The 25,461-nt window shown below is 46.9% G+C and overlaps 1 protein-coding gene across 2 annotated transcripts; it reads left to right on the top strand.

Annotated features, from left to right (window-relative positions):
* Positions 1–1,450: 1,450 nt before the first annotated feature.
* LOC143277507 (uncharacterized) lies at positions 1,451–25,264 on the top strand. Of its 2 annotated transcripts, none has more exons than XM_076582360.1 (10): positions 1,451–1,574; positions 3,853–4,119; positions 5,505–5,777; positions 8,918–9,229; positions 10,815–11,022; positions 13,007–13,113; positions 14,445–14,804; positions 18,774–18,893; positions 20,926–21,023; positions 22,708–25,264. In XM_076582360.1, the coding sequence occupies exons 1-10, from the start codon at positions 1,523–1,525 to the stop codon at positions 24,379–24,381; spliced, it is 3,471 nt and encodes a 1,156-aa protein (XP_076438475.1). In that variant the 5' UTR covers positions 1,451–1,522; the 3' UTR covers positions 24,382–25,264. The 2 variants fall into 2 exon arrangements, with proteins under 2 accessions (XP_076438475.1, XP_076438474.1); XM_076582359.1 differs by having other exon boundaries at positions 18,774–18,932.
* The last annotated feature ends 197 nt before the right edge of the window (positions 25,265–25,461 follow it).

The raw sequence follows: 25,461 nt of genomic DNA, 5'->3' as shown, positions 1-25,461 counted from the left end.
CCGGGTGTCAGAGGTAAAGAGCGAGTATGGATTGGATAATTGATGTTTTCGGTGTTAGTGTGGGTGACTGGGGTCTCTCTCTCTCTCTCTCTCTCTCTCTCTCTCTCTCTCACACACACACACACAAAAGGATAGACCAGGTAATGCCATAAATCTTTATCCTTGAGTAATAAATATTTTGAATCTCTCTCTCTCTCTCTCTCTCTCTCTCTCTCTCTCTCTCTCTCTCTCAACAGTGAAAACCTTTATACTGCTACCATACACAACGGTGACAGCGAATGAAGGACTTGCCCCTTAAATCTTTCAGTACTGTGAGTATCGTAACCTTCCCTGACTTCGAATCCTTTTGAAACAGCTTCATTTCTGCAGCGGTATTTTCTTTTCTTTTCCTCCGGTGATTCACAAACTATTGAAAGTAAAAAAGGTTCGCATAGATCACTCACATATTGCATCAATTGTTAGTGTGTATACAATGATCATTCTGTATGACATTGTCAGGATCAAAATGACACGTCAAGTGCGAAAGTACATGCAATGCTTTTGCAGCAGCGCTCGGGCATAGGTTGGTTCAGCAGTACGATGTTCTTAGAAATATTTCCCAACGAGCTAAACACACCCAGGTGATGTCTCTGTAGCCATGCCTTTCTTGATACTTATCAATGTTTAAAACCATGATGATTACATTTTATTAACTCGCTTAAAATCCAACCCAGTTAAACCTACATGCGAAAGCATGCGCCCACGTGCATGCATGTGTGTAAAAGAAGACGTGTGGATGCACTAGCATCATCATCATCATCATTTTCTTGGAAGTTCATCACGAACGATGAAAACTCGGCCCTAAGACAAGCGCACAAATGAATGCGGTCGAACAGTGGGCAGGTAATAGCAGTTCTTGGATGTCGTCCCCTCTCTTTACGGGATTGACATTTCTCATCGAGGTCCTGAAAACGCCTATCTTCAACCGCTCAAACTCCATACACCAGTATAGTAGGCTACATTTCTGAAAGTCTATACAATGTAATGGTATGTCGAAACGAATGCTGTGTGTGCGTGAGTTTGCGCATTATAAATGCACAAATACGTACAACTGGTAAAATGACACACGGCCAAACTTTTTATGACATGTGCAGGTAGTATACTGTATCTTCGACAAAGTAGGTTTTCCACGCAGACCATAACAGATATTTGTCTGACCCAAGTGCGAGCGCTACTCGGCAAGTGTGTGTGCCTCGTCAGTATGTTCAAAAAATATTTCTCATCCCACGTATTCACTAGCTCACTCATAAGGAATTCCACCACCCCACACGAGTAGGTGGGCAGTAATTGGTGCCTTAATTAAATACCCCGTAATTTGCCAAAGCTACCGCGCCCCGCGAAAGACATGTTTTTTTCCTTCTGTGGAAGAAGAGCGCACGGAGAGGAGTGACGGTCCTTGGTAGCTGTAATTGTATGGATCGGAAAAAAAAGGAACTTGCCAGAACAACAGACGTTTGGGTCTGACAAAGTCAGAAAACTGGCGATGGCTGCATTGTCTCTGTGGATACTCTGCACATCATTGATCTGTGTCGCAGGTACAGTTTGTTTATTTATTAATTGATTAGTTTATTTATTCATTTACTGTTTCATGAGGTAACGTGACTACTTTAATTATCAATGCATTTATTTGTTTATCTATTTCTTTATCTATACATTTTTTTTTATTCATTCCCTTATCTCTTTGTTCATTTCGACATTTAACGCTCATTGTCTCTGTGTTTCTTCTTCTTCTTTTTATTTTTATCATTCTTTTAAAACTTTTTTTTTTAATGTATTCCCACTGTTGACATGTTTGAACAGTCTCAAACCCTAAAACGCAAACACACTGGTTGTGGTGCACACACTGTTATAGTGTCCCAAGAAGATGAATCGGGTGAATTCTCTGTCTGTCTGTCTGTCTGTCTCTCTCACTCAGTGTGTCTCTGTCTCTCCTCTCTGTCTCTCTCTCCCTCTATCTCCCTATGGGGCTATGGCCTTGAGTGAATAAATCATCTCAGTCTCAGTCTCTGTATCTCCCACCCCATTTTCTCACCCCACTTTTCACTCTCTCTTTCTCTCCCTCTCATTCTCTCTCAGCTGTGCCTCTCTGTGTCTCTGTCTCTCCTCTGTCTCTCTCTGTATCCTCCACTCCCATCTCTCTCTCCCTCCCTCCCTCTCTCTCTCTCTCTTTCTCTCCCTCTCTCATTCTCTCTCAGCTGTGCCTCTCTGTGTCTCTGTCTCTCCTCTGTCTCTCTCTGTATCCTCCACTCCCATCTCTCTCTCCCTCCCCCCCCCCCTCTCTCTCTCCCTCTCTCATTCTCTCTCAGCTGTGCCTCTCTGTGTCTCTGTCTCTCCTCTGTCTCTCTCTGTATCCTCCACCCCCTTCTCTCTCTCTCTCTCTCTCTCTCTCTCTCTCTCTCTGTGATGCATGCTCATAACTTGATGTAGTATTGTGTAGTGTAGACCCTATTCAGGGTGGGGGACGGGATGTGTTAAAAAAAAAAAAAAAAAAGAAATAAAAAAAAAGAAGAAAAAAAAACTGCCAGTGCTTATCTATTGCCCTCGAAAATAGATAATTTTGTCTTGTCTCGTCTTGTCTTGTAACTCTCTCTCTCTCTCTCTCCCTCCCTCTCTCTCTCTCTCTCTCTCTCTCTCCCTCTCTCTCTCTCTCTCTCCCCCCCCTCTCTCTCTCTCTCTCAACACACACGTGCAATACCTGCTCTTCGTTAGTGGATATCGAGTGATGATGATTCTTTTTTTGTTTTAAAGTTGTTGTTTTGTTGTTTTTTTAAAATCAGTTTCAATGTGGTGTCAAAGCGTGTGGACTGATCCATATGCGCTATACCACGTGTAAAATAAATGATTAGACTGATAAATGAATATATATATATATATATATATATATATATATATAAAGGGGGGAGTAGATGTGTATCTTCGCAAACATCCAACGCGTTCTTCAGCGGGGCTAGTTATAGATTTATTTGTTTATCTGTTTGTTTAGCTATCTATCTGTATATCGATCTAACGATGTCTGTGTGCACTTTGTCCATGTTTCAGTTGGTGCAATGGTCATTTCTTGTTATGTCATTTTCTTACTTTCTTTTTTTTCCCCCTGAGGGCTGGACATTAAAAAAAAAGCGTGACTTTGTTTTGATCATTCCACTTCCCGCATTAAACAAAATTAATTAATTTTTCTTCTTTTTTTAGAAAATAGCTTTTCTATCTTTCTATCTATCTGTCTATCTATATATGTATCATCTGTCTATCTATCTATCCATCAGTTTGTCTATCTATTTGTCTGTTTGTCTATCTATCTGTTTATCTTTCTGTCTATTTTACGCTCATTGTTTATTTGTCGATTTATCTCTTTAAAGTCTTCTTGTTTATTTATGTATCTATTCATTGTTTATTGTACTTGTTTTATCGATTTATCCATTCATTCACTCATTTAGTTAGTTAATTAGTTAGATAGATAGATAGATAGATAGATAGTCAGTTATATATTGTTACGGTTTATTTGTTCGTTCGTTCATATATTCATTGATTCGTTCATTGAACTATGTCCCCACACCACACAGCGGTCATATATTCATTGATTCGTTCATTGAACTATGTCCGTCATATATTCATTGATTCGTTCATTGAACTATGTCCCCACACCACACAGCTGTCGGTCATATATTCATTGATTCGTTCATTGAACTATGTCCCCACACCACACAGCTGTCGGTCATATATTCATTGATTCGTTCATTGAACTATGTCCCCACACCACACAGCGGTCATATATTCATTGATTCGTTCATTGAACTATGTCCCCACACCACACAGCGGGAACGGTGTTCCCCCACACGGACTGTTTCGACCAGTTCGTTCCAGAGAACTCCTCACTCACCTGTCGGTGCCATGCCAACGACACTGCTGGCTCCTCCCTCTCCTCCCCCACCCCCACTTCCTTCGTCTGGTCGGGCGTTGCTGGGAACAGTGATGTGCTGGAGCTGCCCAAAGTGGACAGGAGCATGAACGGTAGCCGCCATACCTGCATCATGCGCAGTGGGTCCGTCAATCGGAACGTTACCTACGAGCTGCGTGTAGCGTGTGAGTATGATGTGTGGTTCTAGTTACAGGAGTTGTCGAGTTACTGCTTGGTGTATGAGCTGCTCTTACTATAGGATCTACTGTTATGGGGTTTTTTTTTTAACTGTTGTTTTCATCGAGCGCTGGTGAACAGAGACGTAATGATCACAACACAATAACTTCCCGGCAACAGAGCGGCGTGAGAGCGACTGGTCTGGCTTGTCCGGAACACGTCATCACACTGGCCTAGCGAGCACGCCTTCATCGCGCACTCAGCTGAAATTCTGACAAGCGCCCTCTCGTAGGGTAGAATTCTGGTTATAGGACTTGTAGAGTTACTGGTTGGTGTGGGAGGTACTGTAATGTTTTTAATTGTTGTTGTCATCGTCGTCGTCCCCGTTGATGCTGACGCTGTTGTAAACAGCCCACTCCCACTCTTGTATGCGTTGTTGCACATCTCTCTCTCCCTCTCTCCCTCTCTCTCTCTCACTCTCTGTACCCCTTGTACTCTTTCCAGACGGTCCAGAGGATGCCCACACGCGCGTACACACTCTCTCTCTTTCTCTCTGTGTCTTTCTGTCTGTCTCTCGCATTCTCTCTCTCTCCCTCTCTCTGTCTGTCTGTCTCTCTATTTCCCTCTTCTCTCTCTCTCTCTCTTTCTCTCTCTTTCTCACTCACACCCTCCCCCCTCTCTCCCTCTCTCTCTCTTCCCCCCCTCTCTCTCTCCCTCTCCCCCCTCTCCCTCTCTCCCCCCCTCTCTCTCCTCCCTCTCTCTTTCTCTCCCCCCTCTCTCTCACTCTCTCCACCCCTGGTACTCAGCCCAGACGGTCCAGAGGATGCCCACACACGCGTACACACACTCTCTGTCTGTCTGACTCTCTCTCTCGCTTTGTCTGTCTGTCTGTCTCTCTCTCTGTCTGTCTGACTCTCTCTCCCTCTCTTTGTCTGTCTGTCTGCCTGTCTGTCTCTCTCTGTCTGTCTGACTCTTTCACTCACTCTCTATCCCCGGTACTCTATCCAGACGGTCCAGAGGATGCCCACACTCGCGTACTCTCTCTCTCTCTCTCTCTCTCTCTCTCTCTCTCTCTCTCTCTCTCTCTTTCTCCATCTCTACCTGTGGTACTCTACCCAGATGGTCCAGAGGATGGCCACATGAGCGTACACACACACTCTCTCTCTCTCTCTCTCTCTCTCTCTCTGTATATATATATCTTATCTATCTACCTACCCTCCCCTGGTACTCTATCCAGACGGTCCAGATTCTCTCTCTCTCTCTCTCTCTCTCTCTCTCTCACACACACACACACACACACACACACACACACATACACACACACACACACACGCACACACATACACACACACACACACGGTCACTCACTCTCTACCCGTGGCACTCTACCCAGACGGTCCAGAAGACGCCCACACGCGCATCCTCGCCCCCTCGCCCTTCATCACTGACGGCACGCGCGCTGTGAACCTGACCTGCCAGGTGACCAACGCTTACCCGGCCCCCGGGATCAGCTGGGCGTTTGTCATGTGCAAGGACGGCGTCCCGGAGCCCTGTGAGGTGACCCCGGAGGTCAAGGACGACGGGAAGAGGATCATCTGCACGGCCATCCGGCCGGGTCACGGACAGTTGGTGCGTTCCACGGCTGCCTTCAACTTTGACCTCAACTGTGAGTCTGTGGGGGGTTTTGTTGTTTGTTGTTGTTGTTGTTGTTGTTTGGGATTTTCGTCCTTGACCTCAACTGTGAGTCTGCGGGTTCTTTGGTTGTTTGTTGTTGTTGTTGTTTGGGATTTTCGTCCTTGACCTCAACTGTGAGTTTGTGGGTTATTTTGTTGTTGTTGTTTTGGATTTTGGTCCATGACCTCAACTGTGGATTTGGGAGGGGGTTTAGTTGTTTTTGTAGTTGTTGTTGTTTGTGGTCTTAACCTAAATAAACCAACTCTGAGTTTGCTTTTGCTGTTATTGTTTATGGTCTTCAGCGGTTCTTGTTTATCTTATTATTTTCTTATTGGTTGTTTTTCGTGGTTTTATGTTTGCTGTAGGTATGTTGTGATATTGTTGTTGACGGTGTGATATTGTTGTTGACGGTCTGATATTGTTGTTGGTCTGATATTGTTGTTGACGGTCTTCAACCTGAACCTCAGCTGTGAGTGTTGGTGTGTGTGTGTGTTGTTGTTCTTGTTGTTTTTTGCTTTTTGTTTTGTGTGTTTGTTTGTTTGTTGTGGCCTCAGTTGCATGCAAGTTCATGGAGCACATGTTTTCTCATTTTTCTGATTCTTTCTTCTTCTTTTCTTTTTCTTATAAGTGCTCAACAAGAGGCTTACTTCACTAGCTGGTTTTGTTGACTCACTTGTGTACACAAAGTGATTCTACGTTATAAACTGATGTCCTGTTGTCTGTGTGTCCTTGGTAAACTTTAACATTGCTATTTTCTCTGGAAATATATACTTTGTCTGCCAATACCAAATTTAGCTTAAACATAGTATGTGAACATTCTTCACAATTATACCAATAATAGCTTGTAGGTCTCCAGAACTGAGCTGTATTTCCGTATCATTAACGGTTTATTTCGTTGAGGTTCCTTCTGAAATCCGAAAATTCTAAAATCGCTTCCCACATCGACATGACCAGGTTTTTCTCGTTCACAATTAAAAAGAAAAAAAACAAAACAAATTCTGGACAGAACACATACTGTGATACTAACTACACCATCGACGTGTTTACTGCAAATAAATATTCAAAAGTGGACCTGAATTAAATGGAATGAACATAAAAGTAAAATTGAATCAGTCGTTTCTTTCAGCTTGTTTCAGACTGGTTCGTGCAGATCTAGAGTTCTACCATGTGCTTGAAGTGATGGCAACGTCTCCTCTACCACCGAAATAAAGGAACAAATAAAAGAATAATCGAGATATAATAACACACACAAAAACGTGCTTTCAATAGTGTTATTACGTCCAATACAATGACGTTCAGTTATGGCATGAAGAAGAAAACAACAACATTGCTTTTAGATATGAAATTTCAGCAAATGATGTCAGATGCGCGGCAAGCAGTGGGGATTTGTCCACATGCTTTCACGGGCGCAATAGCCGAGTGGTTAAAGCGTTGGACTGTCAATCTGAGGGTCCCGGGTTCGAATCACGGTGACGGCGCCTGGTGGGTAACATAAGGGTGGAGATTTTTACGATCTCCCAGGTCAACATATGTGCAGACCTGCTAGTGCCTGAACCCCCTTCGTGTGTATATGCAAGCAGAAGATCAAATACGCACGTTAAAGATCCTGTAATCCATGTCAGCGTTTAGTGGGTTATGGAAACAAGAACATACCCAGCATGCACACCCCCGAAAACGGAGTATGGCTGCCTACATGGCGGGGTAAAAACGGTCATACACGTAAAAGCCCACTCGTGTGCATACGAGTGAACGCAGAAGAAGAAGAAGAGAAGTCCCCATGCTTCGGAACTGACCATGCATGGTTCGATCCCGCTCGCATGCCTTTTTTTTCCCAAGCTTATTTCATATGTCATATTTAATACAGAACGCTTTTAACGATTTCTTTAATCCCTTTTTTTTCTCTCCTCATGATCCAGTTACTGGATAAAGCGTGAAGCACAAGTGAGTCTTGAAGGCTTTGCCTCTTGTTATTGTTCATATTGCTGTTGGTGGTGGTGGTGGTTGTTGCTGTTTTTGTTGTGTTTTCTTTTGCTTCGTTTCCGGGGGGGGCGGGGGGGGGGGGGGGAATGCGGGATGGAGGTCGATTGCTTTGGTTCGTTTCGATATGGCCCTCTTAGCACAGATACAGACACACAAGCAGATCCTGACTCTCTCTCTCTCTGTCTCTCTCTCTCTCTCTCTCTCTCTCTCTGTATGTATGTATGTATATATATAGATAGATAGATAGATAGATATATATAATTCTCTCTGTCATATACACGCAAACTCTCTTTCTCTCTGTGTGTGTCTCTGTCTCTCTCCCTCTCCATGCCTGAAACGTGTGCGTGTATATATTCACATACATGCACCCGAGTGTGCATAGAAATTGCAGAGCATCTTCCTGTGTCATTTTTCTTCTTCTTGTTGTTGTTGTTCTTCTTCTCGTCCTCGTCTTCTTTATCTGCTTCTTCTTTTCTTCCTCCTCCTCCTGTTCTTCTTCTTCATCATCATCGTCATCACCATCATCATCTTCTTCTTCTCTCCTCCTCTTCCTCCTATTCTTCTTCTTCATCATCATCGTCATCATCATCATCTTCTTCTTCTTTTTTTCCTCCTCCTCCTCCTCCTGTTCTTCTTCATCATCATCGTCATCATCATCATCATCTTCTTCTTCTTCTCCTCCTCCTCTTCCTCCTATTCTTCTTCTTCATCATCATCGTCATCATCATCATCTTCTTCTTCTTCTTTTCCTCTTCCTCCTCCTCCTGTTCTTCTTCTTCATCATCATCGTCATCATCATCATCTTCTTCTTCTTCTTCTCCTCCTCCTCCTCCTGTTCTTCTTCTTCATCATCATCGTCATCATCATCATCATCTTCTTCTTCTTCTTCTCCTCCTCCTCCTCTTCCTGTTCTTCTTCTTCATCATCATCGTCATCATCATCATCTTCTTCTTCTTCTTCTCCTCCTCCTCCTCCTGTTCTTCTTCATCATCATCGTCATCATCATCATCATCTTCTTCTTCTCCTCCTCCTCCTGCTGCTCTTCTTCTTCCTTTCCGTTTTTCTCCACCTCCTCCTGCTCCTCTACTTCTCCACCTCCTCCTCCTCACCCTTCTTCTCATCGTTCTTCTTCCCCTCCTCCTCCTTCTCCAGACCCTCCAAAGACCTCCCCGCAGATCCAGGCCCAGTCCAGCAAGTCCATCCTCCGGTCTGGCGACACCATCACCTGCACGGTCCAGGGAGGCAAGCCCCCGGTCAGACGTGTCCTCTTCAACTGTTCCAACCCCGTCCTCCCCGACAACCCCTTTGACGTCATAGACCCCGTGACGTCATCCATCTCCAGCTCCGTCATCGTGGACACGTCACGAGCCACGGCGGAGCACATGGAGTGCTCGTGCCTTGGGCTGTGGGACCCGGAGCCCAGCCTGTATGGGCGTCCCTCCACGTCCAACTTCTCCCTGGAGTGTGAGTGTTGCTTCACTTTCAGTTTTGACGGAGCGCAATAACCGAGTGGTTAAAGCGTTGACTTTTCAAACTGAGGGTCCCGGGTTCGCATCTCGGTAACGGCGACTGGTGGGTAAAGGGTGGAGATTTTTTCCGGTCTCCCAGGTCAACATATGTGCAGACCTGCTTGTGTCTGGTCTGAACCCCTTTCATCTGTATACGCAAGCAGAAGATCAAATACGCACGTTAAAGATCCTGTAATTCATGTCAGCGTTCTGTGGGTATGGAAACAAGAACATACCTAGCATGCACACCCCCTAAAACGAAGTACGGTTGCCTACATGGCGGGGTAAAAACGGTTATGCACGTAAAAGCCCTCTCGTGTACATACGAGTGAACGTGAGAGTTGCAGCCCACGAACGGAGGAGAAGGTTCAGTTTCTCGGGGAGGCGTCACTGCGTTCGGGCAAATCCATGTACGCTTATACCACCTCTGCTAGGAAGATTCCAGACCAGCGGCGTAAGACAATGCCGGTACATGGATAACGTGCCGTTGTGACGGAATTTAGGAGGTGTACTACTACTACGACGTTGATGAAACTGGTGTGTGTGTGTGTGTGTGTGTGTGTGTGTGTGTGTGTGTGTGTGTGTTTGAGTAGGTCAATTTGTCCTCGTATGCCTGCCCAGCATCACAAGCCAACGTGTTTAGTCAGGCCTTGAGTGCATACATACACACTTGTGGCAGGTCCACTTCCTTTGCGTTAGCTGTGCTTGACTATGTGTGTATACATATGTATGTGTACATAACTACATACATATATATGAATGTGTATTGTGTGTGCGTGTGTTTATGTAAGTTTGTGCCTGCCTGTGTGTGCGTATGTGTTAGGGTAGCTGTTAGATACACATGTATGTTAAAATGTATGTATGCAGTGTGTGTGTGTGTGTGTGTGTGTGTGTGTGTAGTCATATTTTGATGTGTGTATGTAACATAGATGTAATGTTTTATGTTAACAAAAGCTTTTTTGTAAAGCACCTAGAGCAGATATCTGGATAGTGTGCTATGTAAGTATCCATTATTATTATTATTATCATTGTCATTACTTGTCTGCTATCAGAGAGGATTTCTTCTACAGAATTTTGCCAGAGGACAACACTTATATTCTCGTGGGTTCTGTTTCGTTGCGCTAAGTGCGCGCTGTACACGGGGGACCTTGGTTTATCGGCACATCTGAATGACTAGACGCTCGGTTCGATTTTCTAATTAAACTTGGGAGAAAAGAGAGATCAGAGTCGGGACCCACACCTTCACGGACACTGTATTGGCAGAAAAGCAACATTATCATTCTGCCATGGTTTTTTGTTTGTTTGTTTTTTCAGTGTGCAAAGTTCATCCTGCACACAGGACCTCAGTTTATCATCTCATCCGAATGACTCAGATGCTCTGTGATTTTTTTTGATTTTTTTTTTAGGGGGGGGGGGGGTGGACGTTGCCTAGATTCGAACCCAGGACCCTCAGATTGAAAGTCCAACTCTTTAACCACTTTGGCTATTGTGCACGCCAGCAGAGTCTTAACCATTCTACCACCCCACTGTCTCATCAACAGACAGGGCAACCATCAACAACTTCACTGCCAACGCCTCCACAGAGCTGGTGGTGATGGAGGAGAACCAAGACTCGGTGGAGTTCCTCTGTGACGTCATGGCCAGGTCCTCGGCCCGGGTGACGTTGTACAGACAGCGGGACAAGAACAGGCATCTGGGTGACATCGTGGAGGTGGTGGGCGAGGAGGCCGCCCGGAGGAAGATCCAAAGGTCAGAGTTCGTGACAGGGAGAGGCGGGAGGGGGGGGGGGGGTCGTGCGTGGGGGTGGGGATTGGGGTCCAAGGTAGGGTTTTTTTTTGTTTTTTGTTGTTGTTTTTTGCTGCCCCATCATCTGCACCGTTTCAGTGGCATTACTCCCACGCCGCTCATTCAGATTCCTCCATACACGGCCACACCCGGGTTCGTCCGTCACAGTTCCAGTGTCGGCAGTCCACAGGGAACCATCGATGTTAGGTCGCCAGGAGGCCACACACCAGAGGAGAAGACCCTGCACTGCTGCTGAGTCACTTCGGTGGTGTTCAGTGGTGCCTGTTCTGATTTTGTGTACTTAGGACACCACCTACTAAGCCCCCTACTAACGACAATAATGACTTAGTCGCGGAGCCAGACTGAGTGAGCGTCCCTCCCAGAGTGGAGACCGCCACCACGTCCCTCAAACAACAGCTCCTCATGAATCTGCCGACACTGAAGACATTGACAGGACTCACCCCAAGCACAGAAGTGGTGGGGTATGGAAACTGAGGTCACCATGAGAGCAGGGCATGAAAGGCCACAGACTTTGAGACTGTTTTGTTTGTGTTGATGATGATGGAGGAGGAGGAGGATGACGATGTTGCTATGGAGGTTCATTTTGGTTTGGGACAGCGTGACAAGGCTGTACTCTACACTTCCTGTCATAATGATATCCCGGCGTTAACCAGGCCCGAGAGATACAGACACTTGCAGTGTTGGTCAGGTAATTAGAGCAACACACCCAAAGGCGCATCCTTGAAGTGGATGACACTCGACTGAGTGGTCCCAGTCTCCCCATTTAAGCCCACAGCACACTCAACTCTGGGTAGGAGTCGGCCACGGGCCGAAAAACCCACCTCCGCTGGGATTCGAACCCGCGTCCTCCCAGCCGTCAGTCCGCTACGCTAACCACTGCGCCACGGCGGCTGGTTCAAGGTAGGGTTCAGTACCAGTGGTCAGATTTTGTGAAAGGTAGGGTTCAGTACCAGTGGTCAGATTTTGTGAAAGGTAGGGTTCAGTACCAGTGGTCAGATTTTGTGAAAGGTAGGGTTCAGTATCAGTGGTCAGATTTTGTGAAAGGTACGGTTCAGTACCAGTGTCAGATTTTGTGAAAGGGTTCAAGGTAGGGTTCAGTACCAGTGGTCAGATTTTGTGAAAGGTAGGGTTCAGTACCAGTGGTCAGATTTTGTGAAAGGTAGGGTTCAGTATCAGTGGTCAGATTTTGTGAAAGGTAGGGTTCAGTACCAGTGGTCAGATTTTGTGAAAGGGTCCAAGGTAGGGTTCAGTACCAGTGGTCAGATTTTGTGAAAGGTAAGGTTCAGTACCAGTGGTCAGATTTTGTGAAAGGTAGGGTTCAGTACCAGTGGTCAGATTTTGTGAAAGGTAGGGTTCAGTATCAGTGGTCAGATTTTGTGAAAGGTAGGGTTCAGTAACAGGAGAAAGATCCAGTGGTCAGGGTTTGTGAAGGGGTCAATGGATTGTTCTATGAAAAAGGTTTGAAAAGCAAGCATCTTCAGTGTCGGCAGATTTGTGTGGAACTGTCGTGGGAATCACGTGAAGAACAGATTGCTGGGAATCCACGTTCAAAGATGTCTTTGAGCAAAAACGTAATAATTTAACGGTTTACACTAACGTTTAAGTAACTTTAAACGTGTGTGTGTGTGTGTGTGTGTGTGTGTGTGTGTGTGTGTGTGTGTGTGTGTGTGTGTGGACTGGATGGTTGGTATGAAAAAGGTTTGAAAAGCAAGCATCTTCAGTGTCGGCAGATTTGTGTGGAACTGTCGTGGGAATCACGTGAAGAACAGATTGCTGGGAATCCACGTTCAAAGATGTCTTTGAGCAAAAACGTAATAATTTAACGGTTTACACTAACGTTTAAGTAACTTTAAACGTGTGTGTGTGTGTGTGCGTGCGTGTGTGTGCGTGCGTGTGTGGACTGGATGGTTGGTTGACTGGTGGCCAGGTACATGGTGGGGCCGGTGAGGTGTGAGGACATGGGGGTGTACATCTGTGAAGCTTACAGCGGCTACCTGAGAAACAGCACCGACACCGTGCGGCTGACTGTCAACTGTGAGTGTTCTCCCTGTGGTGTGCTGTGTGGGCTGGGCTGGGTTGGGTTGGGTGGAGTTGGGGTGTGATGGGTTGGGGTGTGATGGGTTGGGTTGAGTTGGATTGGATTGGATTGGGTTGTGATGAGTTGGGTTGGGTTGGATTGGGGTGCGATGGGTTGGGTTGGGTTGGGTTGGATTACTACACAAAATAACGACACAAAGCAACAACACACAACACAAAACCACAACAACATACCACACACACGCGCGCGCGCGCGCGCAACCACACACACACGCACACAGGCCCCGCCTTCATATACTGAACACTAGACACGGTGGATATGAATTCGCTGCCCCCGATGGCGGTAAAAAGGCTGTAGGATCTTTTAACTTAACCTTTGTTACACTTTAACCTGTGACACTACACAGCAACAGCTACACTGCACAAAACAAAAACAACAACAACAATCAAGAACAACAACAAATCAGTTCATCTAAACCTCTTGCAGCTTTCCAGTTTTATGGTACATCGTAACATGCGGTTTTCTTTGGGTTTTTTTTTGCTTTTGTTTTTTTTACTATTTGAGTATTCAGATTCCATATTAGTTTTGAACCGGAAGTTGTTGTTTAGTTGTTTTTTTCAGCTGAGTTGACCCTTGTTGCCAGTCAGGTCCACATCATGCACATGAACAGCTACAGCGCTACACAAAACAACAACAACAACAACAACAAACAAACAAAGACAACAACAAACCCTCTGTGCACCCATCACCCAGGCGGCCCAGACCCTACACAGCAACAACAACACATTACACAAAACAACAAACAAACAAGGAAAAACAACAAACCAGTTAATTTAAGCACCTCTACCCAGGCGGGCCCAGACCCTACGCAACAACAACACATTACACAAAACAGCAACAAACAAAAACAACATATAAACAAACAAACGAAAACAACAACAAACCAACCAATTTAACCCTCTGCACACCACTTACCCAGGCGGTCCCAGACCTTACGCGGCAACAACAGTACTCTGCACAAAACAACAACAAACAAACAAAAAAAACAACAACAAACCAACCACTTTAACTCTCTGCACACCACTAACCCAGGCGGGCCCAGACCTTACGCAGGAACTACAACACACTATACAAAACAACAAAACAAAACAACAAACAAACAAACAAACAAAAACATCAGGCCAATAACTTTAACCCCTGCACATTCCTCACCCAGGCGGTTCCAGACCTAACACAGCAGCAACAACAACAACAACCACACAAAACAACAACAAAGAAAACAAACAACAAACCAACCAATTTAACCCTCTGCACACCCTCTACCCAGGCGGGCCCAGACCCCAAACAGCCACAACCACATCGGTGGTACTCAGAGACCCGGGCAGTGCAGTGCTGGAACTCGTCGCTTTCCCAGTCCCAGAGCACTTCAGCTTCGTACCCGTCAAGCGAGGTGGCAGTGACGGCGGCAGCGGCGGTCGGCCCAACGTGCCCTCAGAGGTCGTGGACCTGGACGTGGACGTGGACACGCTGTTCGAGCCGAAGTGTCAAGGTCACGAGTCGGTGGCGCACCTGGTGACGTGCCGCATCGAGCGGGGCGCGGCAGAGGGAGAGCACTCCGGGCTGTACAACGTGACGGTGTCCAACGCTTACGGGGCCTTTCACTTCCTGCTGGACGTCAGGCCTGAGAGTGGGTGGTTCTGTTTGGTTTGTGGGGGTGGGGGAGTGGAACGGGGGTGGGGGGTTGTAGTGCGGGTGAGCGTGGGTGGGAGAGTGTGTGTGTTGCGGGGGAGTATAGTGTGTGTGTGTGTGTGGTTGTGCAGTGTGGGTGGATGTAGGGGTGTATGTATATGGGTGTGGGTGCGTGTGGCTGTGTAGCGTGGGTGTGTGCCTGTGTATGTGTGTAGTGTGTGTCTGTGTGTAGTGTGTGTCTGTGTCTGTGTCTGTGTGTAGATGGAACAGACACAGAAATCGCTTCTGAGTCCGGAAACGATCATCAGCAAGAACCAAGTACTCCACTGTCTCGGCGAATGTTGGTCCTCACCTGTATGTTGGTCCTCACCTGTATGTTGGTCCTCACCTGTATGTTGGTCCTCAACCTGTATGTTGGTCCTCAACCTGTATGTTGGTCCTCACCTGAATGTTGATCCTCACCTGTATGTTGGTCCTCACCTGTATGTTGATCCTCAATGTTGATCCTCACCTGTATGTTGGTCCTCACCTGTATATTGATCCTCACCTGTATGTTGATCCTCAATGTTGATCCTCAACTGTATGTTGGTCCTCACCTGTATGTTGATCCTCAATGTTGGTCCTCACCTGTATGTTGATCCTCACCTGTATGTTGGTCCTCACCTGTATGTTGGTCCTCAATGTTGATCCTCACCTGTATGTTGGTCCTCACCTGTATATTGATCCTCACCTGTATGTTGATCCTCAATGTTGATCCTCACCTGTATGTTGGTCCTCACCTGTATGTTGGTCCTCACCTGTATGTTGATCCTCACCTGTATGTTGGTCCTCACCTGTATGTTGATCCTCACCTGTATGTTGGTCCTCACCTGTATGTTGGTCCTCAATGTTGATCCTCACCTGTATGTTGATCCTCACCTGTATGTTGATCCTCAATGTTGGTCCTCACCTGTATGTTGATCCTCACCTGTATGTTGATCCTCACCTGCATGTTGGTCCTCACCTGAATGTTGGTCCTCAACTGCATGTTGGTCCTCACCAGCATGTTGATCCTCACCTGTATGTTGATCCTCACCTGTATGTTGGTCCTCACCTGTATGTTGATCCTCACCAGCATGTTGATCCTCACCTGTATGTTGATCCTCACCTGCATGTTGGTCCTCACCTGTATGTTGGTCCTCACCTGCATGTTGGTCCTCACCTGCATGTTGGTCCTCACCTGTATGTTGGTCCTCACCTGTATGTTGGTCCTCACCTGCATGTTGGTCCTCACCTGTATGTTGGTCCTCACCTGTATGTTGATCATCACCTGCATGTTGATCCTCACCTGAATGTTGGTCCTCACCTGTATGTTGGTCCTCACCTGCATGTTGATCCTCACCTGCATGTTGATCCTCACCTGAATGTTGGTCCTCACCAGCATGTTGATCCTGACCTGAATGTTGGTCCTCACCTGCATGTTGGTCCTCACCTGCATGTTGGTCCTCACCTGTATGTTGATCCTCACCTGTATGTTGGTCCTCACCTGCATGTTGGTCCTCAACCTGTATGTTGGTCCTCACCTGTATGTTGGTCCTCACCTGTATGTTGGTCCTCACCTGCATGTTGGTCCTCACCTGTATGTTGGTCCTCACCTGCATGTTGGTCCTCACCTGCATGTTGGTCCTCACCTGTATGTTGGTCCTCACCTGTGTGTTGGTCTATGTTGGTCCTCACCTGCATGTTGGTCCTCACCTGCATGTTGGTCCTCACCTGCATGTTGGTCCTCACCAGCATGTCACCTGCATGTTGGTCCTCACCAGCATGTTGGTCCTCACCTGAATGTTGGTCCTCACCTGCATGTTGGTCCTCACCTGCATGTTGGTCCTCACCTGCATGTTGGTCCTCACCTGTATGTTTTGTGTTGCCTGGGGAAGAAGAGCGTACAGACGAAACGCGTGTCATCCTCTTTTGTTTTCTCCCCGTCCCGTCATCTGCATCTCTGTCAGAGGCATTACTCAAACGCCGCCCATTTCATGTCTCCCATACAAAGCCACACCCGGGTTCGTCTGTCGCGGTCTCAGCGCCGTTACATTCCACAGGGTCACTACTACCGATGTTAGGTCGCCAGGAGGCCACACACAACCCGCTCGAGGAGACCCTGCACTGCTGCTGAGTCACTTAGATGGCGTTCAACAGTAGTGCACGTTCTGATTCTCCACTTTGGCTTTTGTGTTTTGAACCATGGCCGTGTTCTCGTACGGTGTTCTCGCATCTTTTAAATCTCGTCTCAAAACTCACCTTTTCCCTCTGCAGTAAGTTCAGTTGTGGCAGGCCCACTTCCTTTGCGTTAGCTGTGCTTGACTATGTGTGTATACATAATTATGTATGTGTACATAACTACATGCATGTATACGAAAGTGTATTGTGTGTGCGTGCGTTTATGTAAGTTTGTGCCTGCCTATGTGTGCGTATGTGTTAGGGTAGCTGTTAGATACACATGTATTGTTAAAATGTATGTATGCAGTGTGTGTGTGTGTGTGTGTGTGTGTGTGTGTGTGTAGTCATATTTGGGTGTGTGTGTATGTAACATTGATGTAATGTTTTATGTTAACAAAGCGTTTTTGTAAAGCACCTAGAGCAGATTTCTGGATAGTGTGCTATATAAGTATCCATTATTATTATTATTAAGACGGAGGTCAGTGCTTTCAGTCGTGTCACTGTGGTCATTCCATTCCTCAGTCCACAGCCAATAGTTTTCTTGAGCATGCACTCCATGTTTCATTCAGTAGCTGATTGAAAAATGAAAATGAAATAAAATACCTGACCAACCGCTGTGTGGTCAGCATTGCAGACTGCTGAACTGGGAAGACGCACGTTTGGAGCCTCATCAGAGGTAGGCTGTTGTTTTTTTGGACGGGCGCCATAGCCGAGTGGCTAAAGCGTAAAACTTTAAATCCCAGGGTCCCGGGTTCAAATCTCGTTAACGGTGCCTGGTGAGTAAAGGGTGGAAATTTTTTCCGATCTCCCAGGTCAACACATGAGAACATAGCTAGCATGTACACCCCCGAAAGCGGAGTATGGCTGCCTACATGGCGGGGTAAAAACGGTCACACACGGTAAAAGTCCACTCGTGTACATACGAGTGAAGGTGGGAGTTACAGCCCACGAACGAAAAAGAAGAATTTGTTTTTGTTGTTGTTGTTTTTTCCGCCAGTGGCTGGCTTCTGTCCACAGTTGAGGGGCAGTTAACTGACTCCACGTCTTTCGGGGGAACGTTGCTCAAACTTCCTGACCAAACACAGCAGGTGTCTGTATCTATCGGGCCTGCGTGGTTGACACCAAGATGAAGTTATTCTGAAAAGGAAACGCATTGAGTACAGCTTTGTCAACTGCTCCCCCAAAACGTGAATGGACCTCCATAGCAGCATCGTCATCGCCTCCCCACCCCCTCCCCCACGCCCCCAAACACCCACCACTCCCACCTCATTATCTAACGTCATGAACTAAACGAGAAAAGAAAATGTGATTATGATGATTTGAGTACTTATATGTAGCGCCTGTCCTTGGTCGGAGACCAAGCTCAAAGCGCTTTACAAACACAGAATAATTTGCACAACAGGCCTCTTTCCTGGGTAGAGCCGACTGACAGCTGTCATTGTGGGTGCTCATCATTCGTTTCCTGTGTCATTCAGTCAGGTTTCAGTTACAGACGCATACGCTGTCATACAGACATGTTACGTCTTATTTGTTTGACCGTTTTGTTCATAACCCCGCCATTTAGGCAGCCGTACTCCGTTTTCGGGGTGTGCATGCGGGTTATGCTCTTGTTTCCATAACCCACCGAATGGTGACATGGACTACAGGATCTTTAACGTGCGTATTTTGATCTACTGCGTGCGTATACACACGAAGGGGGTTCAGGCACTAGCATCCCAAAATATCCCAAAGTCTGGAGCTAACAAAAATGTTTCATGTGTGTCGTCAGATGAGGGGGCAGTCATTACAGCGCAAACAGCGGTGCTGGTGTCGTCGTTGGTGGCAGCGACCGTCATCATCATCGTCGTCGTCCTCGTCGTCTTCCTGATGCGCAAAAGACGAGGCAGAGGTCACTATAACAAGACTCGTGGAACACGTAGTGAGGGTGGTGGGTTTGTGACCTGTTGGATTAACCTCCCTTTCGTCTCCTTCTGTCTTGTTTTTATTAAAATTCATTAAATCTAAATTTTTTAATTTGATTAATTTATTTCACCGCCAGTCAGTTTAGAGTGAAACACTCCGTGGTGCCAGAGCACAGAAGGGATGGCAGCTAAGAATAGCTGAGGATTTCCCTGTGATGTGAACGAAATATGGTCTATCCTTCCACTGAAAATTAAGAGCTGTAGGTTTTGTGAATAACCGAACCATGATTTTTCATGGCATTTCAGCAACATGGGTGCTATACCTGGCTGGTGCTGAAATGTGACAGTGGCGGGGAAAGGGAAAGTCTTAAGACTTGTGGCGTTTCTGTGAGGAAACTTTTCAGTCATTCGTTCTTGTGTTTATTCATTCCTCTTATTCATTCATTGGAGTGTGTGTTGTTGTTTTGTTTTGTTTTTTTCCTCCTAATCATTCACTTGTCGTGGTTAGTCGTGTATTCATTCATTCAGTGATTCATTCATTTAGCTGGTCATTTGATTATTGGTTGATTAGTTATGTATTTAGTCAGTGAGAGAGAAGTGTTCAAAATCATGTCTGAAGAATACGAAATGGGATACGGATCATTCATTCTTTACAGGCCACGGCCTTCAGTGAAAGGGTGCAGGAACCGTTTATAATACATACAACATGAAGTGCCAAGAACATATAACAGCTGGACCGAAAACTGTACGTTGATTAAAAGTAATGAAACAATTCATGAAGCAGCTTTTTTTTTTTTTAAACTAAAAAAAAACAAACCTGAAAGCCTTGAGCCTTGAACAAGAACAGAAATATATTACATACGTACAACAGTAAAGTCAGCATTTGACAATACTAAACTCAACGTGAACCCGTGCTTTACAGTGTTTACTTCGTCTGTCTATTGCAGTCGTGGAGTGCACACGTGTGTACAATAACAGAAATAGATTACGTACAGCAGTAACGCCAGCACTTGACAAACACTAAACTGAACGTGAACACACACTAATAACAGAAGTAGATTACGTACAGCAGTAACGCCAGCACTTGACAAACACTAAACTGAACGTGAACACACACTAATAACAGAAATAGATTACGTACAGCAGTAACGCCAGCACTTGACAATGCTAAACTGAACGTGAACACACACTAATAACAGAAATAGATTACGTACAGCAGTAACGCCAGCACTTGACAAACACTAAACTGAACGTGAACACACACTAATAACAGAAATAGATTACGTGCAACAGTAACGCCAGCACTTGACAAACACTAAACTGAACGTGAACACACACTAATAACAGAATAGATTACGTACAGCAGTAACGCCAGCACTTGACAAACACTAAACTGAACGTGAACACACACTAATAACAGAATAGATTACGTACAGCAGTAACGCCAGCACTTGACAAACACTAAACTGAACGTGAACACACACTAATAACAGAAATAGATTACGTACAACAGTAACTCCAGCACTTGACAAACACTAAACTGAACGTGAACACACACTAATAACAGAATAGATTACGTACAGCAGTAACGCCAGCACTTGACAAACACTAAACTGAACGTGAACACACACTAATAACAGAAATAGATTACGTACAGCAGTAACGCCAGCACTTGACAAACACTAAACTGAATGTGAACACACACTAATAACAGAAGTAGATTACGTACAGCAGTAACGCCAGCACTTGGCAAACACTAAACTGAACGTGAACACACACTAATAACAGAAGTAGATTACGTACAGCAGTAACGCCAGCACTTGACAAACACTAAACTGAACGTGAACACACACTAATAACAGAAATAGATTACGTACAGCAGTAACGCCAGCACTTGACAAACACTAAACTGAACGTGAACACACACTAATAACAGAAATAGATTACGTACAGCAGTAACGCCAGCACTTGACAAACACTAAACTGAACGTGAACACACACAGGACTGCTGTGTTGCAGACGTGGAGTGCACGCGTGTGGCCCACAGACGTTCCCTGGCAGCCTACATCGCTGAGAACGACGATGATCCCTCCAACTCCCCGCTCCCCTTCGTGCAGGTGATTCTACTTTTCAGTTTCAGTTTCGGTTTCTCCAAGGAGGCGTCACTGCGTTCGGACCTCTTCTTCGTTCGTGGGCTGCACCTGTACACGAGTGGGCTTTTACGTGAATGACCGCTTTTACCCCGCCATGTTGGCAGCCATACTCAGTTTTCGGGGGTGTGCATGTTGGGTATGTTCTTGCTCCCATAACCCACCGAACGCTGACATGGACTGCAGGATCTTTAACGTGCGTATTTGATCTTCTGCTTGCGTATATACACAAAGAGGGTTCAGGCACAGGCAGGTCAGCACTTACGTTGACCTGGGAGATCGGAAAAAATCTCCACCCTGTACCCACCAAGTGCCGTGGCCGAGATTCGAACCCGGGACCCTCAGATTTAAAGTCCAACGCTTTAACCACTCTGTTATTGCGGCCGTCACTGCGTTCGGACAAATCCATATACGACACACCACATCTGCTAGGTGGATGCCTGACAGCAGCGTAACCCAACGCGTTGGTCACGCCCAGAGTGCATGCTGAACTCTCTCCATACGAACGGCGAAAGAGACGACGTTAACGGCGTTTCACCCCAATTACCATCATCAAAATATTGCAAGCGGAAGGCTCTTATACTGAAAACTTGAATGTGGACAAAGAATACCACAATTCTGACGGTGGAAGCTAAAGGTTGGGTCATTCAGACACCCGCTGGACATCCGAGGGGTCTGTGTAGAGGAGAAGAGAGGACTGGCCGTACTGAGTGAGTGAACTATGAATCTGTGTACCTATCAGAGTGGATTTCCTTCAACAGAATTCTGCCTGAGGGCAACAGTTTTGTCGCCATGGGTTCTTTTTCAGTGCAGCAAGTGCGTGCTGCACACGGGACCTCCGTTTATCGTCTCATCTGATTGATTAGATGCTCACTTTGATCTTTCCCAGTCAAAAGGGCTAATGGAGCGGGGAAACGAGCCAAGATCACACCTAAAAACGGAGTATGGCTGCCTACATGGCGTGGTAAAAAAAAACGTCCATACACGTAAAAGCCCACTCGTGTACATACGAGTGAAGGTGGGAGCTTTAAGCCCACGAAGAAGAAGAACCCAGAGCCCCCCACCCCCACCCCATCCCCCCCCCCAGACACTGCATTCAGTGGCAAATAAGCGTCTTAACCACTGTACCACCTGGCTCCTTGCAGGTGATGCCCATCTGTCTTAACCACTGTACCACCTGGCTCCTTACAGGTGATGCCCATCTGTCTTAACCACTGTACCACATCCCTCCTTGCAGGTGATGCCCATCTGTCTTAACCACTGTACCACCTTCCTTCCATCCAGGTGATACCCATCTATCTTAACCACTGTACCACCTGACTCCTTACAGGTGATGCCCATCTGTCTTAACCACTGTACCACCTGGCTCCTTACAGGTGATGCCCATCTGTCTTAACCACTGTACCACCTCCCTCCTTACAGGTGATGCCCATCTGTCTTAACCACTGTACCACCTGGCTCCTTGCAGGTGATGCCCATCTGTCTTAACCACTGTACCACCTTCCTTCCATCCAGGTGATGCCCATCTGTCTTAACCACTGTACCACCTTCCTTCCATCCAGGTGATGCCAATCTGTCTTAACCACTGTACCACTTCCATCCATCCAGGCGATGCCTGTCTTAACCACTGTACCACCTTCCTTCCATCCAGGTGATGCCCATCTCCTCCGACATCCAGTACAAGAGCACGGACCCCTCCAACAACCCTGTTCCCTTCTCCCACATCCTCCCCTCGCTGTCCTCGGACGGCGTGGGGTCGCACGGCGGCGGTGATGACGTCATCGTCAGGTCAGAGTCGCGTCACGAGGGGCTGGTGACGTCATCGGGGGTTTTGCTGCAGAGGGCGGCGTCGGGGGGGAACTCTCAGGTCCCTTCTTCCCCTGTGCCTCGGGCCGAGGTATCTCCTTTCTTCCCCGCCGGGGAGAGGCTTGAGAAGGAAGAGGAGGAGGGGGATGAGGACAAAGGCACAGAAGAGAAAGGCGACGTGATGTATTTCCAGGACGAGGATTTGACGCACGGTGACGATGGAAACGATGAGTACCCCACCATTCCCACACGGTCCAGAACCTCTCGTGGCAGCGAGAAGCACACTGAAGGTGAAGGACACCGTTCAGATCACACCGTGGAGGGAGAGATCGTCTGGATGGACTCCGGTGCCGACTTACACGCTTCCCCCCACCTGCTGGCCGTCCCCCCGGACATTCCGCTGGGGGAGTACGCGGGGCTGGATGACAACGCCACCGACGAGTCGCCGTCAGACGTCGGCCGGACGCGGAGCCAGCAGCGTTCAGCTTCCCCGCTGCAGAGTCTGGTGTCCGCCGGATCGCGGTCGCGCACGTTCATCACCAAGATCTACCTGCCCAACCAGTCCTCGAACCCAGACTCCCCCAGACAGCAGGAACAACATTCCCAGGACCCCGCCGCCCCCTCAGGACCCGTGGAAAACGAGTACGCCGTCGTCGTCAAGAAACCGAAAGGGGTCAACCCTTCTGCACGTCCGGCGTTGGAGGATGTCTTCCCGAGAGAACAGTTCCCCGACGACTCTTCTGAACTGTCCACACCTCGTCAGACCAATGCCGACAGAGAAGCCACGTCCTCAGACACCGTGCCCTGTGAGCAACCAGCGCCGTTCTGGAACAAGGCCTACGAGGATGTCATTGTCGCTGGCGGGATCAGCGAGGAGGAATGGAAAGCTTCCAGCTTGGCACGGGAACCTGTGAGACCTGAGAGGAAAAACAACGCCAAGAGGAAGTCCGACACAGCGACAGGGTCAGCAGCGCGCGTCAACACAAGGAGTCGGTCACTAAACAGCGACAGAGAACGACACGAACCAACCAAGACCGGCACAGTGCAGACACCGCCAGCGCGTGCTCAGAAAGCAGAGCGCACAGAGGCTGACCACGGTCAAGACCAACACGGGAAAGCGGGACAGCGAACACCGCCGCTCATGGCAAAGACCCATCTCGTGATACAGGGAGAAACAGAAGCCCAGAAACCCCAACAAAAGGCCCAACAACCACCACCACCACGACCCCAACCCATGACACACCACCAGGAAGCCATGCCCAAAGAGCAGCACGCGGAGGCCACGCGGGAAGGCACGGGACTGAGAAGCCACAGAAGAAAGAAGGCAGACACCAAGGACGTCCTCTCGTCACAGGCCCCACAAAGACCAGCGGACCATAGCCTCAGGTCCTCCAGGACAGCCTCAGGATCAGAGGCCCCGCAGCCCAAGAAGAGGACCCGCAAGCTGACCAAGAGACGACGAAGAAGTGACCTCGATGCCGAGACGGATGAAGCTTACAATCTGGACCTGGACCTTTAGCGACAGCAGCAGACGGGGTGTTTTGGAGATGTCATCAGCCACGTAAAAATACACACTTTTCGAGCCTTTAAGACACACCAGAGAGAGAGCGTTTCGCAGCCGGAAATATGGAAAAGTGACACAATGAAAACAGCAAGATACCAAATACGGAAAGAGCTATTTCTATTAGGAGCCCAATACTTTGAAAGAGAGTCTTTGATTAAGCTTTTCATCCCACAGCCTAATGGAGATAGTTTTGGAAGCAGGGCCGTCTGGAGCGTACACTGCAAACAAAGAGAGAGCCCCCCCCCCCACCCCCCACCCCTTTTTTTTTAAATTTTTTTTTAAAGCTTCATAGATTCAGAGAGAGAAGGATGAATGGGAACTGCCTTACTCACCACAATATTATCACAGCTTGAATCAAAAGAGCCGTGTGAGAATTAAAATGATAGCAACAAATATCTGTTTTATTCCGATTTCCAAGATGATAATCTTACACATCTGGCAACAAAATATAAAATTTAAAAAAAGAAAATGAAAAAAAAAGCAACAAAAAAAAGCTAATCTTCAAAAAGGATAGGAAAACCAGAGCTGTAATCAGATCAGACCTGCACCAGCATTGCCCTTCTGAATCTTGGTGAAGAAGCTCCCAACAGGACAGCAATTTGAAGTTATTTCAAAAGAATAATCTTTCATGAGTGGGCAGCGTAGTTCAACAGCATTTTATTGCAGTTCATATATATACATACATTTTTTTTTAGGAGAAATTAGAGGATGCAAAAATTATACAATTAAGCAGCAGGATAGTCTCAGCATCGCTGGAAAACATGTACATATATAATATACGTATATTTGTATATCAATGTATTGTACATTACTGTTCGTCATTTTTATTTATTCTGTTTGTTTGTTTGCTTACTTTTTCCTTTTTTTTGGGGGGGGGGGGGGGTGAGGGAGGTGATCATGGGAGGAGAAGGGTGTGGCGGGGGTGGGGGGGGGGGGGGTGTTATTGGGTGGGGTTATTGTTAGTTTTGTAAATAATTTCAGACTGACTCAAATGTAGCTCACGAGTTTTCGAGACAAGCATATATGAATGTTTAA

Source organism: Babylonia areolata, chromosome 34 (assembly GCF_041734735.1).
Source record: "Babylonia areolata isolate BAREFJ2019XMU chromosome 34, ASM4173473v1, whole genome shotgun sequence".
In the NCBI taxonomy this organism is placed as follows: Eukaryota; Metazoa; Mollusca; class Gastropoda; order Neogastropoda; family Buccinidae; genus Babylonia; species Babylonia areolata.
Note: the sequence above shows the minus strand (reverse complement) of the source record. Positions and strands in the feature narration are given on the sequence as shown.

Coding starts and splice junctions, on each gene's coding strand:
- LOC143277507 (XM_076582359.1), top strand. CDS start 1,523: ATGGCTGCATTGTCTCTGTGGATACTCTGCACATCATTGATCTGTGTC. Junction 1,575..3,852: donor ATCATTGATCTGTGTCGCAG/GTACAGTTTGTT, acceptor CACACCACACAG/CGGGAACGGTGTTCCCCCAC. Junction 9,230..10,814: donor GTCCAACTTCTCCCTGGAGT/GTGAGTGTTGCT, acceptor TCTCATCAACAG/ACAGGGCAACCATCAACAAC.